Genomic DNA, 15,810 nt, shown 5'->3' on the forward strand with positions numbered 1-15,810 from the left:
CATGGGAGCTGGTAAGACGTATGTCATCCATCACGCAGACTAAGGCTGCATGTGACAGGATGCTGGAAACTCAGTGATACCATGAAAATAGAGCTTGTCTTTTCTTCTGAAAGATTATGGCTGCCTTTTCAGTTGGTCTTTGGAGTTCTAAACACATGGGTATATAATATAAGTGATGCTGTGGGGGGTTTATTAGATCAAGTGTCTGGGAGTCATTCTAATTAAAACACCCCCTCACACAGGAATCAGACATAAGATACAATGTCTTGCTCTTAAAAATAGTTTTTGGGAAGATCTACAGCTAAGCACTTAGGATCATAGGCTGAAAGAGACCTCATCAGGTCCTCTAGTCCATGCCCCTCCTGAAGACATGTTCAACCCTGACTAAACTACCACAGCCAAGTGTCTGTCTTGCCTGCTTTTGAAAGTTTCCAAGCATGGAGAATCCAGATCCAATGCCTGAGCACACCCAAAGTCAGCTAGTTCCCCCTAATCGCCATCTTCAAGTTCCCCTGTTGTAGCCTGAAGCCATTGCTCCTAGACCTGTTTCTTACAGCTGCAAAGAAAACCCATCTCCATTCTCTCTATAAACACTCTTCACATATTTTAAGATTATTATCAAATCCCACCACCAGTAATCTCTTGTTCAGCCAAATAACCCTTATTTGTTCAACCTTCCTCATAAGCCTTTTATCCCTGGGCCCGGATCTTCTTTCTGCCCTGTCACTTGACCTATTTCCTATAGAAGGGAATGGGCAGAGTATAATTGAAATACAAAGTTTCAATCCCCTATAAAGTCTTCAATGTATGCAATAATTTGGTTAAATTTCCTGCAACAGTAGAACCAGTGATCGGAGGGAATATGGTGAACTTCCTCAAACCTGTTTCTTAATGTTTAAGTGAAAGAGTCCAAAAGCCCTTGATTCTCAGGATGGTACTGGCTGTTAAGTGACCAAGAAAATTTAGCTTCCTTCGAAATGTTTCAGAAAAGCCTGCTGGAGATCTGCTTGGCTTAATGAGATACAGCACATAGTAAGCTACAACTTCTGTCAATTTTGCTGGAAGTCTCTGCATTTCCCAATCCACTTTCTGAGGGCATGTAAGACATCCCTGTTTCTCAGGCTGTAGATGAGTGGATTCAGTACAGGGGGGACAATGGTGTAAAACAGAGACACAATCTTGTCTTGCTCTGGGGAGTGGTAGGAGCTCGGTCTCATGTACATGAAGATGGCAGCCCCATAAAACATGCCCACCACAGTCAGATGGGAGGAGCAGGTGGCCAGAGCTTTCTGCTGTCTGGTAGACTTCATGCTTAGGACTGCAGCAAGGATGCGAGCGTAAGAGGCTAGGATGGTAGAAGAAGGGATAAGTATCATAATGATGCTACACAGGAACAGCAGAGTCTCATATTGGGATGTGTCAGAGCAGGACAATTTGAGCAGGGCTGGGATCTCACAAAAAAAGTGATTAATCTCTTTAGAGTCGCAGTAGGGCAAGTGCATGATGAAAGCTGTAATAATTAAGGCATTTACAGATGCCCCAATCCAGACCCCACTTGTCAGGCCTTGACAGACTCTCCTGCTCAGGAGGGTAGGGTATTGCAAGGGGTTGCAGATAGCAATATACCTGTCATAAGCCATGACTGCTAAGAGGAGGCACTCTGCTCCACCCATTGTCAATGTAAGAAAAATCTGAGCCCCACAGCCAGCTGGAGAAATGGGGTTGCCTGGGGTCAGGAAATCTGCTGACATTTTGGGGACAACAATCAGTGTCTGACAGATGTCCATAAAGGCCAATTGACTGAGAAAAAAGTACATGGGGGTGTGAAGAGCTGAGTCCACCTGGATTAGAAGTATGAGGAGAGCATTCCCAGAGAAGGCAGCGACGAAGGCTAATAAGATCAGGGCCATGGAGAACATGTGTGCATTGGTCCGGCTCAGGAGTCCCAGCAGAATGAAGCCTTCTGAAGAAGTTTCATTCCCACTCTTCATTTCCTTTCAATGCAGCTTTGCCTGAAGCCCTGGACAAGAACCAAATGCTTGGTGGAATATGCACACACTTCCTATTGGATAGCACTCATGGAAACTGAGGCAGCAGGCAAGTTTTCTTCTCCTGTGGAAGAAATGCCAGACATTATGGTTGAAAAGACAATAGCCACACTTTCTGGGGAACTGTGTGTAATTAGACTAAATATTTCCTATTATTAGCCTAATATTTCTATAGTCAGCTGCAGGCCCCACCTACAAGTGAGCTGCAGTGGTTTAACTCATGGTATGTCTATGCTGCAGATACAGAAATGATTACAGCAGCGATTAGCAGCCCATGGCCTGCAGTACCGTTCAATCTGGCCTGATGATTTGGGGGCATCGGTGGCATTTGGAGGTTGGGGGGCACCTTCTGCAGGTGCTCTCCCCAGGCTGTCATGAAGACAAGCTCCATCTGTGGGTGTTCTCCTTGTGCCACAGTGGTGGATGGGTGCTTGGGTGCCCACCTCCAACCTGCAGTAGGTTATTCCAGTTTACAACTGGAAAAGCTTGCCTCTTCAACTACTATGCTCTATAGAGATGTCATTAACCAAGTTAATTGGAGTCCTGGTTGCAATCTAGCCACAGGAGTGAGGAAATCAATGCATGCTCCCTTCCCTGCCCAGATGCAGGAAAATAATCAGTTCCTATGCTCCATGCTGGCAATCGTACCCACATAGTACCTGTGCTGCTAATACTACCTTGCTACATGTGAGTCTGGCTGAACTCGATGGGAAATAATCTCACAGAAAAAAGTCATGGCAAAACATTTCACGATGACTGAGTGTGGCTTGCTCGGTCCTTGGACCTGCACTGTTCAATTTCTTTATCAGCGATTTGGACGATGGGGTGAAAAGCAACCTGTTTCAGTTTGCAGATGTACCAAAATTTGGGGTGAGGTGAGCATGCTAGTAGGGAGGGAAAGACTGTAGCAAGCCTTGGATAGGTTGCAGGGGTAGGCTGGCAAAAACAGGATGCATTTCAATACTGAGAAGTTCAGGGTGCTGCACGTGGGCAGTAGTAACCAGCAGCACACTTATAAGATGGGAAATGCCCTTCTTGAGAACATGGAGGCAGAAAAGGATATCAGAGTCATTATTGACTCCAAGATGAATATGAACTGACAATGCGAGCTCACGGTTGGCAGGGCTAACCGGACCTTGTCGTGCATCCACAGGTGCATCTCAAGCAGGGACAAGGAGGTGATCCTCCCCCTCTACGAGACACTGGTCAGGCTGCAGCTGGAGTACTGCATCCACTTCTGGGCACCGCACTTCAGGAGGGTTGTGGACAACACTGAGAGGGTCCAGAGGAGGCCACCTACATGATCCGGGGACAACAGGGCAGACCCTACAATGAAAGCCTGCGGGACCTGAACTTGTTCAGCCTTCACGAGAGAAGGCTGAGGGGGGACCTAGTAACCATCTATAAACTCACTAGGGGGGACCAGAAGGATTTGGGGGAGACCCTGTTTCCCCAAGCACCCCTTGGCATAACAAGGAATAACGGTCACAAGTTGTTGGAGAACAGGTTTAGATTAGACATCCGTAAGAACTACTTCACGGTCAGGGCAGCTAGGATCTGGAACCAACTTCCAAGGGAAGTGGAGCTGGCTCCTACCCTGGCGGTCTTTAAGAGGCTTGATGCCTACCTGGCTGGACTCATTTGAGCCCGGTTTTTCTCCTGCCCAGGCAGGAGGTCGGACTTGAAGATCTACAAGGTCCCTCTGACCCAACTTCTATGATTCTATGATCACCACCAGCAGTGCCATATTTCATGAGTAACGTGATCTGTAGCAGGAGAAGAAGCACTTGGCAATGCAGACATGGCACACAACTGCATTGCCCTGCAGTTTCCCAGATGCAGGGAAACTAATCAGTTCCCATGCTCCGTGCTGGCAATAGTACCCACATAGTACCTTTGCTGCTAATACTACCTTGCTACATGTGAATCTGACTGAACTCAATGGGAAATAATCTCACAGAAAAAACTCATGGCAAAACATTTCACTGTGATTGAGTGTGGCTCGGTCATTCTGGCCATTCTTCTTTTCCATCACCACCAGCAGTGCCGTATGTCATGAGTAACGTGGTCGGTAGCAGGAGAAGAAGCACTTGGCAATGCAGACATCACACACTGGAGTACGAGGAAGCATCCTCTGTCCCAAACACCTCACCATTTAACCAACTCTGAAAAATACCCCATAGCTGCTCCCCAGCCATAGTGTGTGCTGGGCAATAAATGGGACAAGGAAAGCTTGAAGGGATCTACACTGAAAATATTTGCAAAACGAATCCTACAAACTTAGGTGAGAAAAGAATGTGTGTAGTATTTAGTTGAAATTTTAGTAGAGGAAAGTATCTACGGAAAGCCTGAAGGCCAGTGTCCCATTTAAAGGAATGGTTTTAACAGACAATCTCCCATCAGCTCTGGGTTTTTAGTGTCCAGGTTTTCAAGTGCTTGGGTAGGTATCCCATAAAAGCATCTGAATTTCAGAGGACAGATTCTCAGCTCTTTCTGAATATCACTATACAGTAACTGGGGCAGCCAAAACTGAATTAGGACTAGATGACAGGTAACAACTAGTGAGATCAGCTGTAGGCTGTTTGAAAAAGGAAAAGAGAAAGAAAGAGAAGGAAAAACTGCTTAAAAATGAAAAAAAATACTTTTCAATAAAAAAGTTAAACCAAGTTATTTTCAGATTGCTAGAGCTCTCTCCATATCATTTCAATTCTATGCAACCACTAATATAATACAAGAAAAAGAAGAAATTTCAGTGCAATGATGCTTTTGATCAATATTGTCAGTCAGTATTTCAATTAACGTACTTGGATTTTTTTTTTTTAGTGAATGTGACATTTCTCTTTTTAAAGGAACAATTCTCATCCTGTCCCCCACCCCAAATTAAAATATTAATACAGAAAATTTCATGTAATTGGCTGAATGATACACGGTGCAAAACACTCTGGAAGGAGCCTGGCTAGGAGTGGGAGGCACATCATGATGACCTTGCTATGCCCTTCCTCTGACGTTGCAAGCCAATGTACTCCATCACGGGTGATCTTGCTAGACATGGCTAGCCTGCATTCAGCCAGCCAGCCTTGGCGTTTTAAACTGGGCAGGTCTGGTTTTGCCAGGATGCTGCTTTTATAATGTTTTACAGTGCAATAAGTCTACGCCCTGGGAAACTGATAAGGCATACCTGATTACCCTATTAAAGAAATGAATTGTATATTAATGATTCATTGGTATGAGAAGTAATTTTGTACATCTAATAGCATGATACCTGGTAATTTTATTGTGTAAGCTTTTTAAGCTCAGCTAAACACTGGGGATGAAGAGCCCAGCTCTGCCTCAGAAAATCTCTTTTCAGGCAGGAACTCAAGATCCTTGCTGTATTGTCCCTGTGCAGGTGAACCAAGGTCAGTGCATCAGTGAAACCTAGAGCCTCCATACACCATACACACAATGCTCATAACACAACCCACAGCATGTAGTCTCAGGAACACCAGTAAGAAGTTATTTTGCCTGGTTGGCTGGTCATCTGGTGGAAACCTATATGACCCAGGGACTTAAACTTTTTTTTCAGTACTAACTGTTTTGTGACTCTCTTAGGTTAATGGATATTTCTTTTAACTCAGCAGCTCACTGTACTTATCTGTATTGTCTTAGCAATTGCCTCTGGTTTGTATTCCAATATTAGAAGTGCTGTTTAGATTTCTTTGACCCTTATTTTGGACTGTGTGCTTTTACCAGACTCAGCTTCTCAAAGCATCCCTGGTCCCCAGAATCTCCCTGGGACTCTGCAGTCCTCTGCCTCGGTGCCTGTTTTTCTTCTGGCAGAGTGAACTAGAAACCCTAGATGTCTATAGCTACCAGACTTTGTACGTACCATGTAGGGGCAGAAAGATAATTAGGATTTAGCCCCTCACATGCAAAGCTAGAGACAAGGGAAAGTCTTGAAAGAGTGGAGCCATAGTTTCTTCTCTGAGACAACACAGCCCCCAGGTTACTGTGTGATATGGAGTTGGGAAGCACTTACAACAAACAGTCCATCATACAGGGTGTGTTTTAAAGTCATTTTAAATGGAAGTATAAGATATGATATTATACATACATATTATTACTCCTGCTCCAGCCTTTGTCTAAGGTAATTTGCATGTTTGCAGGAGCTGAGACTCCTTACCAGGTGAGAACTGCCTGCCCAGAGGGTTTTTCCATCTATTGACTCCTCTGTGAAATCCTATGAAATATGGACTTTCACTTCTACCCAGGAGAACTTTTACAATCTTTTCACTGATTCCTGATGAAGGGTGTTTGTGACCAAAAGCTTGCAATGAAGGATTTTTTTTGCAAAAAGACATTACATTTGTCCATGAGCCCTGATTGATATTATTATATAGTATACAAATAGTTTATGACATGCTATGTTAGACTAAATATCTCTTTATCTGACATTTTTAATAACCCTAAGAGTGGCCTGGGTTAAATCCTGGACCTGCTAAGGTGAAAGAGGAATTTGGGATTGACACCAGGAGAGACAGACTTTCACCCCTTCTTTGCAAACATTTCCTCCTCCTTTGAAGTTCTTCATCATACATAGCTGCCCTGACAATAACAATGTTTTCATTAATAACTTTCAGCTTCCAATTCTTCATTGTATCATTTCAGTCTTTATCATATTGAATGAATCACATTACAGCACACTTTTGGTTATAAAATAAAGTAAAATATATTTTATTATTAGTACTACTAGTGGAAGTAATAATAATAAAAAAGGAAAATATATGTGAATTTATTGGAATGTAATACCTGAGATATATTTTGAGAAACATTTATATGCCACTTCTGTTATTATCACATAGGGAACTTTAGTAAAGAAAAATGGTGCTGTTTGTAATAAGGATAAATCTGTTTTTAAGAATATTGACCTATATGAAATAGGACTAGAAGACAACAATAATCACTTACCTTCATCACCTTTATCATCATGTTTTTCTGTGATGACTTCAGTAAAAAGCTTAATCTTTTCTACTATATTCCTAGAAAGTTTTCTTTTTCCAGCCTATTGGTACATGTACATATACAAGAAATAAAGAGTTATGAGCTTAAAAGCAAGTACACAAGAAATCCACATAAATCTCTTTTCTTCCTGTCTTTACATTTTAAATTAAAGTAGTGGCTGTTCTGGGCATGGCCTTCCTTTTGTAGGAAGCGGCATTAGTTTTCTAAGGAAATAAATTAGCTTAAAATTCCTCAGCTCTGAACTCCATTACAGTGTCAACATTAAAATTATATAATACCAATTCTTGCCCAGAGCCTGAAAATATATCTTTATAGGTTGACAAAATGCAACATGGGCAATATATAAAAAGGATCTGAAATTACTCTAAAAGACAGGCACTCTGCATTGAGTAGAGAGACAGCAGAGCTCTTTCAATCCTGCTTCTGCAGCTAGCTGAGCAAATTAGGCAGTGGAGAGAGAGGAGCACGTATGTCATAAAAGCACAGGTTTCACAAAACCAATTCAAGCTTGTGGCCATTATGTTACTCATCAACAAGAGCTTTGAAATCTAATGGGAACAAAATACACAAACTTTCCCACACTCTTGGGGTCTTCTCCCAAGTCTAATTAAGTTGTACTTTCAGCTCCAGTGGGTGCTCTGGCAGACTTTCCTCCCTTCAGGTATTTGAAAACTGTAAAATTATGCTCAGGGAAGTTTCTTGGCAACCTCTGTCTTGAGGTGGGAGAGAACAAAGCATTTCAGGAAGGACAATACATTTCAATCTTTCTTAAATGAAATTCTAGGGGTAGGGGTTTTAAAAGTGGGAAATGTCATATTTGAATGTTTTCATTCCAATACAAACTGCTAACTCTCTCACTGCTTGTTTTTCTAGTGAGATGAGACCTCTGGGTTCTGACTCACTTGACATGATGTTCCTCCATCAAGAACATCAGTTCTCCAAACATTCAGTCACAAGACATCCCTCTCATCTGGAGAGTTTGAAAGAGAGGAAGAGCGAAGGAGCATAGTCTGGTCAGATGTGCATAAGAATCTCCCACCCCTGGCCCCACAACCATGGACCAGGGTAAGGGGACAATGTCCCTGCCTGGACTCTGGGGGCAGACCCTGCCCCAGCAGCAGGCAGCTCCCAGGGACAGTGAGCAATGTCCCAACCCCCCACCAGAAGATAGCTGTCTCTTGGCCCGTGCTCCCTGCCAGCTCCTGGGCTACTACGAAAGGGAAGCTTTGAGCTACCCCTGGCTGCTGCAGGAGCCCAGGGAAGGGCCATTGGAAGTAGGAGCAGTCTGCTGTTAGGAGCAGCAAATCTTCTCCTTCATCGCTGCACGTGTAGACACATGCCTGGGAGAGTTTACGTTAGTGTACCTCACTCTAAAGTAGAGTGCTCCTGGATTATTTGCATGTGCAGATGAGCCCAGTCACTCATTGTCTTTCAAAGTCTCTCCAGAAATCTTATTTTTCATTTCTTAACTTCTAGGGCTCTACAACATCTTTTCCCAGAAAATCCCACCTGAGAAGCCTCATATTACAGACAGCATGTAATGATACTGAGTGGTATCTTCTCTCTTCTTAGGAGCACTTAAAAATAAAATTTAATCTGGGTCATAATAGAGGAACTTTAATAGTGCTGGAGTGACTAGGTGGGACAGTCCTGGAACTACGTGAGAGGCAAGTATTTTTAGGCAACATATTTTGTTGAACCAGCTACATGTTTGGAATGGGCTTTGACAGGCTTCCAAATGTAGTGCATTCTTCTTCAGGTCAGAGGGAGTTTTTGGTTCCTAATACTAGAAATTTCTTCCAAAGTGGGTGCATCTACATGAGATGCTTTACTGTGAAGCAGTGTATTTCGCTGTGCAGTAAACATATGCACATGGTTACTGCACAGTAACCCTTCCTAATAGTAAATTTGCTACCTGCAAATGCAAGTAGAAAATTTACTTGCAGTTACTAACTATACAGTAGCATTTGTGTAGACACCTGACTGGGAGCAAATCTCCTGGTCAGTCAGCAACGAAGGGGTGGGAAATTGCTCCCTGCCCCACGGAGCTGCCTGCTGCCGGGGACGGCTCTTCCACTGGAGCCCTGGCAGGGACGATGTCCCCCTCCCCAACCAGCAGGGAGCTCCAAGACACCTGCTCCAAGGTCATGATTGTGGAGCAGAGGCTAAGGGATCCTTATCTCCTAGCCCCTATTTGAAGATCGCAATCGGGGAGCAGGGGGTTGGGTGATCCTTATCTCCCAGTGCCAGCTCCACGGTTGCAGGGCTGGCACTGGGACCGGTCCCACTGTCACAGACTTGGTGCTGGGAGATAAGGTTCATGGTTACGGCCTTGCTACCAGCTGCCCCATTGGTGGACTGGACAGGAGGATGGGTCCTGCCCCCACCCCTGCAGCTCTTTCCAAGCCACACACCTCAATCACCCGATCAGGGCACGGGCCTGGGACATGCCCCCGACCAGGATAATTCCCTGTGATTGTGGGGTGGGGACTGGACAGCCTGTTCCACACCCCCCTCTGCGGTCTAGGAGCTGGGTGGGGAGCAACCTCTCCAGCGTGTTCCCCACCCAGTTCCGTGATCATGAATCTGAGCAGGGAACAGGCTCTCCAGCCCCTACCCTGTGAACTGTCTGGATCAGGGGCAGGTCCCAACCCCGTGCCCTGATTGGGCAGTTAAGGCATGGGGCTTGAAAAGATCTGCAGGGGTGGGACAGGTCCCAGCCCCTTCCCCTGATCCACCAGTGGGGTAGCTAGTAGAGAGGTAGCTAATCACCTCAGCAAATCACTAGTGGCAGGGGTGGTGGGGGAGGCTGCACAGGGGAACCTCCAAGGTTAAAGGAGCTGCTGAGCAGCCCACTTCCAGCGTGAATTGTGTAGGTCCCCACTCATGACCATAGAGAGGATACAAGCAGAACCTGAAACGATTCCTGAATGTCACAGAAGTGCCAGATTACTAATAAAAGGTCATGCCTGCTTTCTTCCCTTCTGGCCATATGCCCTACCATTGAACTGAGCCATAAGGAAAGCTCTGTACGTGACCTCAGCCAAGAGTCCCAGTTATCCATGGGAACATTGCCATCATTTTCTGGCCATGCACACCAAAACATCTGGATCCCTCCCCTACTTCCAACTGCAGATGTCTCAAAGCAACAGGGTCCGTGCGTAAGGCCTGCATACTCCCAGTAGCTCACAAGAGCATTAGCTGCAATCTCGCCATGTTCACTCCCTTGTATTGGGCCAAGCCACCCACTCCAGGCCTCTTGCCACCATGTCCACAGGAGGCAGAGGTGTGACTGGGGGGCTCCAGCACTGTGCAAAGCTGTGGGGATCCTTTCCTATGAAACCGTTTCTAACACTTACCTCCCATGGTCTGAAGTGTGGGGCTTGCCCAAGGGCTGTATGGTCCCCAGTGGCCTACTTTGGTCAGTGTGGCCTAGGTTATTGTGGGGAGGATCCTGTGTCTCCCCTTGGTATTCCCAGACTGTCTGGTATTTAGTCTGGGGGCACTGTTTAACCTAAGCCACATTTCAATTCAACTACCTCCCTCTTCCTCAAGCCATGTTTTAGGTAGTCTCACAGCTGGCTCCACTCTCAACAGGCTCATCCATCAGCATGCCTGAGGAGCAGAGACACCAAGGCCTCTTGTTTCTCACCCGCTCTCACAGCTCAGGGAGACACACAGGTTGACATCTAACACATTTCCCTCAGCAGCGTCACCACTCAGAAGTAGTTCACAGGGATTTCTTTTCACGGCTAGATGGAGTTACGCTCTGTGTAAACCTAGCACATGGGTTTGTTGTTTTTTTAGGTAAAGTTGGGAATATGAAGGGATAACCAAGCCTTCACAAGATTCTTCCATTGTTTCTTTGAGAACTAGCACCATAATCCCAGTCTGATAGGAAATCTGTGAAATGTGATAGGTGAAAAAATATTATGTATATTAATCAATTCATTTTTCAAATCTTATTTATTTTTAACAAAACCATCTTTCATTTGATAGATGTCTTGCATTCATTTGTTCTGTCTGCTAATCAGTTCCATTTCTTCCAGTCACAAAGAAAGGAGTGTTGAATATTTTTTTCATTTGCTCCTGTGCCGTCTCACCATAAATGTAAAGCTAGCAAGCTTCTAGTTTCTCCCTGTTGCCCTTTTCTGTGATGTCTTACATAAATCAGATCAATTTTTCTTACACATACTTGGTAAAAGCTTTCTGCAAAAAGAAAATAATAATCTTTTCTCCTAAAAAGAAAAGATTAAACTAAATTGGAGTTTTTCTTCTTATTTCTAAATGTGTTCCACCATTGCCCTTAGTGTAGAGTGAAGCTGGTGGAAAAACAACGTAAGTGAGACAGGAATCAGAGCTGAAGTACAGTCCCTCACTCTTTAAAAAAGTTATTGGGAAGATCTGCATCTAAACACTTATGATCATAGGATCCTATGATCATAGGAAAGTAGGGCTCATCCATGTGAGTCCTCACAAGACCTCAGGAGTTCACATTTAGCCCAGCCCCAATGGAGTGAAACCACTAGGAAAAAAAGTCATGTCCTCAGTAGGCAGAGAGAAAAGCCCATCTCCCTATAATGACCCTTCAAGTATTTGAAGTCTGTTATCAAATCCCACCTCAGTCTTCTCTTATCCAGGTAAAATAGTCCCAGTTCTTTCAACCTTTCTTCATAAGTCTTTTCTCTCAAGTCCTGGATCATTTTGTGGCTTCACAGAGTTCAGAGATTCATAGAAGTCAGGTCGAAGGGATCTTGTAGGTCTTCAAGTTCAACCTCCTGCCTGGGCAGGAGAAAAACCGGGCTCAAATGAGTCCAGCCAGGTAGGCATCAAGCCTCTTCTTAAAGACCCCCAGGGTAGGAGCCAGCTCCACTTCCCTTGGAAGTTGGTTTCAGATCCTAGCTGCCCTGACCGTGAAGTAATTTTTATGGATCTCTAATCTAAACTTGCTCTCCAACAACTTGTGGCTGTTATTCCTCGTTATGCCAGGGGGCACTCAGGGAAACAAGGTCTCCCCCAAACCCTTCTGGTCCCGCCCTTGAGTTTATAGACAGTCACCTGGTCCCCCCTCAGCCTTCACTTGTGAAGACTGAACAGGTTCAGGTCCCGCAGTCTCTCATTGTAGGGTCTGTCCTGTTGTCCCCGGATCATGTGGGTGCCCCTCCTCTGGACCCTCCCCATGTTGTCCACATCCCTCCTGAAGTGTGGCAGCCTGAACTGGACGCAGTACTCCAGCTGTGGCCTGACCAGTGTCACATGCGGGGGGGAGCATCACCTCTTGGCCCTACTTGAGATGGACCTGTGGATGCACGGCAAGATCTGGTTAGCCCTGATGACCTGCCCCTAATGAAACTGTGATGGTTGCCCTTGAGCATCATCCCTGAAGCTGGCTCATCACAGATGTGCTCCTTGAGGATCTTCTCAAAGAGTTTCCCTAGGATTGAGGTAAGACTGAGGGGCCTATAGTTGCCCGGGTCCCCCCTCCTCCCTTTTTTAAAGATGGGGACCACATTGGCTACCTTGCAGTCATCTGGCACCTGGCTCAAGCACCACGAGTGCTCGTAAAGCCATGCCAAGGGCCCTGCAATAACCCCTGCCAGCTCCCTCAACACCCTAGGGTGGAGGTCATCTGGACCCGCTGATTTGAACATGTCCAGTTGTTCCATTGCTTCTTTGAGAATTAGCACCATAATATTAGTCTGATGGTACCTGGCAAATATGGCAGGTGAAAGAAATAGTCTATCTATTAACCAATTCATTTGTCAAGGTCTTATTCGTTTTTGATGAAAAATTCCTTTATTTGATTAATGTTCACCATTCATTTTGTTCTGTCTGCCGATCAGCTCCATCTGTGCCAGGCACAACACAGCTTTGTTCTACTTTAACGCTCGGCATTCGTCCCATGGATGTAAACCTACAAAGCTTCCTGTTTCTCCCTGCTGCCCTTTTCCATGATATCTTGAATAAATCAAATATATTTATTTTACACAAGGCTTAGAGAGATTCTTGGGTAACAGCCTTTTTTTCAAAAATAAGGCTGCTAAACAGAACAGGTTAATCTAAAATAGAGGTTTTTTTCTCTTCTGTAGAAACTATGGCTGTCTATACAGGTGCTTGTTGGAGTTCTCATTCGAACACAATGAAACAGATCCCATTAATCGCGGCTGCCCCGTGTTGCTGCAGTGTCATGTGTATTAAACCCCAGCCTGGTTTAAAATGGCCATGGGGGTGCTTTACCTAAAACTCGTTGAACAAACTCTAGATAAAGCAACCTGTAGCCATTTTTAAAAACACAGGAAGTCGTTATATGTGATCCTGTGGGTGTTTTAGTAGAGTGGCTGTCCATATGCCACTCTAATTAAAACCCCCCTCACACCACGTGTTCCACCGTCGACCTCAGTGGAGTGAATCTGGTGGAAAAGCAACGTTAAGTGAGACAGGAATCAGACATAAAGCACAGTGCCTTGCAGTGGTTGGGAAGATCTGCTTCTAAGCACTTAGGTCACAGACTGAAAGAAAGCTCACCAGGTCCTGTGGCCCAGGTCCCTGCTCCAGGCACGTTCATCCCTGACTAAACCACCACAGCCAGGTGTCTGTCTTACCTGCTTTTGGACATTTCCAAGCATGGAGACCCCACAGCTTCTCTCCGTATCCTCATCCCTGTGTGCCCACTCCCAATGTCAGCTAGTTCCCCTAATCTTCATCTTCAATTTCCCCTGCTCTGGCTTGAGGCCCTTGCTCCCAGTCTTGTCCCTTAGAATCACAAAGAAAAGGCCATCTCCATTCTCTCGATAATCACTCTTCATGTATTTGAGAAACTATTATATGCCCCCCGCCTCCCAGTCTATTCTTATCCATCCTAAATAACCCTCGTTCTTTCATACCTTCCTTATAAATTATTTATTTCCTGCAGGGGGCTTGGGCTTTGTGCAGAGGGTCAGCATCAGGGAAATACAAAGTTTCAAGCCCCCATCAAGTCTTCAGTGTTTGCAATAATTTGGTTAAATTTCCGGAAGCAGGAAAACACTAATGAACGGGGAGAGTGGGGTGGACTTCCTCAAACCTGTTTCTAAGCATTTAAGTGAAAGAGTCCAACAGGCCGTGATTCTCCGTAGGGCACAGGCAGTTCCGTGACTGAGAAATGTGAGCTTCCTTCTAAGTGATCCAGAAAACCCTGCCGGCGGCCTTCTCAGTTTAATGAGACTGAGCCCACGGTAAAGTATAACTTCTGTCAATTTTGCTGGAAGCCTCTGAATATCCCAATCAGCTTTCTTAGGGCTCGTAGGACATCCCTGTTTCTCAGGCTGTAGATGAATGGATTCAGCACTGGGGGGACAATGGTATAAAACAGAGACACAATCTTGTCTTGCTCTGGGGAGTGGTAGGAGCTCGGTCTCATGTACATGACGATGGCTGGCCCGTAAAACATGCCCACCACAGTCAGGTGTGAGGAGCAGGTGGCCAGAGCTTTCTGCTGTCCTTTGGTTGACTTCATCCTCAGGACCCTAGAGAGGATACAAGCATAAGAGGCTAGTATAATGGAAGCAGGGATGAGGAGCAGAACAATGCCAGCGAGAAACACCAGAGCCTCATATCGCGAGGTGTCAGAGCAGGACAATTTGAGCAGAGCTGGGACCTCACAGAAGAAGTGGTCAATCTCCTTTGAGCCACAGTAGGGGAGAGCCAGTGTAAACACTGTATGAATCAAGGCATTTACTGATGCTCCCATCCAGACTCCAGTTGATAAAAGAAAGCAGACGTTCCTGCTCATGCGAATGAGGTACTGCAAGGGGCTGCAGATCGCCAAGTACCTGTCATAAGCCATGACTGCCAGGAGGAGACACTCTGATACACCCATGGTCAGCGTGAGGAAAATCTGAGCCCCACAGCCAGCTGGAGAAATGAGGTTGCCTGGGGTCAGGAAGTCTGTTAACATTTTGGGGACAATTATCAGTGTCTGGCAGATGTCCATGAAGGCCAATTGGCTGAGGAAAAAGTACATGGGGGTGTGAAGGGAGGAATTCACTTGGATGAGAAGTATGAGAAGAGCATTGCCAGACAAGGCAGCAATGAAGGCTAATAAGATCATGGCCATGGAGAACATGTGTGCATTGGTCCGGCTCAGGAGTCCCAGCAGAATGAAGTCTGCTGAAAAAGTTTCATTCCCACTCTTCATTTCCTCTTCGTGTGGCTGTGCCTGAAGCCCTGGACAAGAACAAGATGCCTTGAGCAATGTGTGCACACTTCCTGCTGGATAATACTAATGGCCCCTGAGGTACCTGGCACGTTTTCTTTTCCTGTGGAAGAAATGCCAGGCATTATGGGTGATGAGACAATAACCTCACTTCCATGGGAATAGAGTTTACTTATGTTAAAGATTTTCTAAACTTTGCCCGGCATTTCTATGTTCAGCTGCAGGCCCCCCTGTATGTGGAATTGCAGTGGTTTACTTTGTGTTATATCTGCACTGTGGAATCAAGAGATTTCCAACGTATTGCCTCCATAACAGTTGAATCAGACCCAGGGGTTTTGGTGGCATTCAGTGGTGAGGGGCACTTTCTGCAGGTGCTCTCCCTAGGATGCTGTGGCTAGTTATGCCAGCTGTGGGCATCCTAGTTGTGCCATGGGCAGAGACTACTTGCAGGTCCTAGCACTCACCTACCTCCAACCTGGGTTAGGCCATTCCATTTTGCATCTGAAAAAGGTTGCCAACCCCTGAATTACCCATGGCCTGCAGAGGTTCTGAATCTGCCCTGACCAT

At 45.4% G+C, this 15,810-nt stretch overlaps 2 protein-coding genes across 2 annotated transcripts; both read right to left on the reverse strand.

The window, feature by feature from the left end:
* Positions 1-1,049: 1,049 nt before the first annotated feature.
* Positions 1,050-1,991, reverse strand: LOC149852600 (olfactory receptor 2V1-like). Its single transcript, XM_090030123.1, has one exon. It carries the CDS (start codon positions 1,989-1,991, stop codon positions 1,050-1,052), a length of 942 nt encoding a protein of 313 aa, XP_089886249.1.
* Positions 1,992-14,280: 12,289 nt separating this feature from the next.
* On the reverse strand, positions 14,281-15,225 carry LOC149852601 (olfactory receptor 2AG2-like). Its single transcript, XM_090030121.1, has one exon. It carries the CDS (start codon positions 15,223-15,225, stop codon positions 14,281-14,283), a length of 945 nt encoding a protein of 314 aa, XP_089886247.1.
* Positions 15,226-15,810: the final 585 nt, after the last annotated feature.

This window comes from Crocodylus siamensis, chromosome 15 (genome assembly GCF_052110815.1).
Source record: "Crocodylus siamensis isolate JL-2025a chromosome 15, ASM5211081v1, whole genome shotgun sequence".
Classification (NCBI taxonomy): Eukaryota; Metazoa; Chordata; order Crocodylia; family Crocodylidae; genus Crocodylus; species Crocodylus siamensis.

Bases quoted from the DNA above. Each gene is read 5' to 3' on its own strand.
- LOC149852600 (XM_090030123.1), bottom strand. From the start codon at position 1,991: ATGAAGAGTGGGAATGAAACTTCTTCAGAAGGCTTCATTCTGCTGGGA.
- LOC149852601 (XM_090030121.1), bottom strand. From the start codon at position 15,225: ATGAAGAGTGGGAATGAAACTTTTTCAGCAGACTTCATTCTGCTGGGA.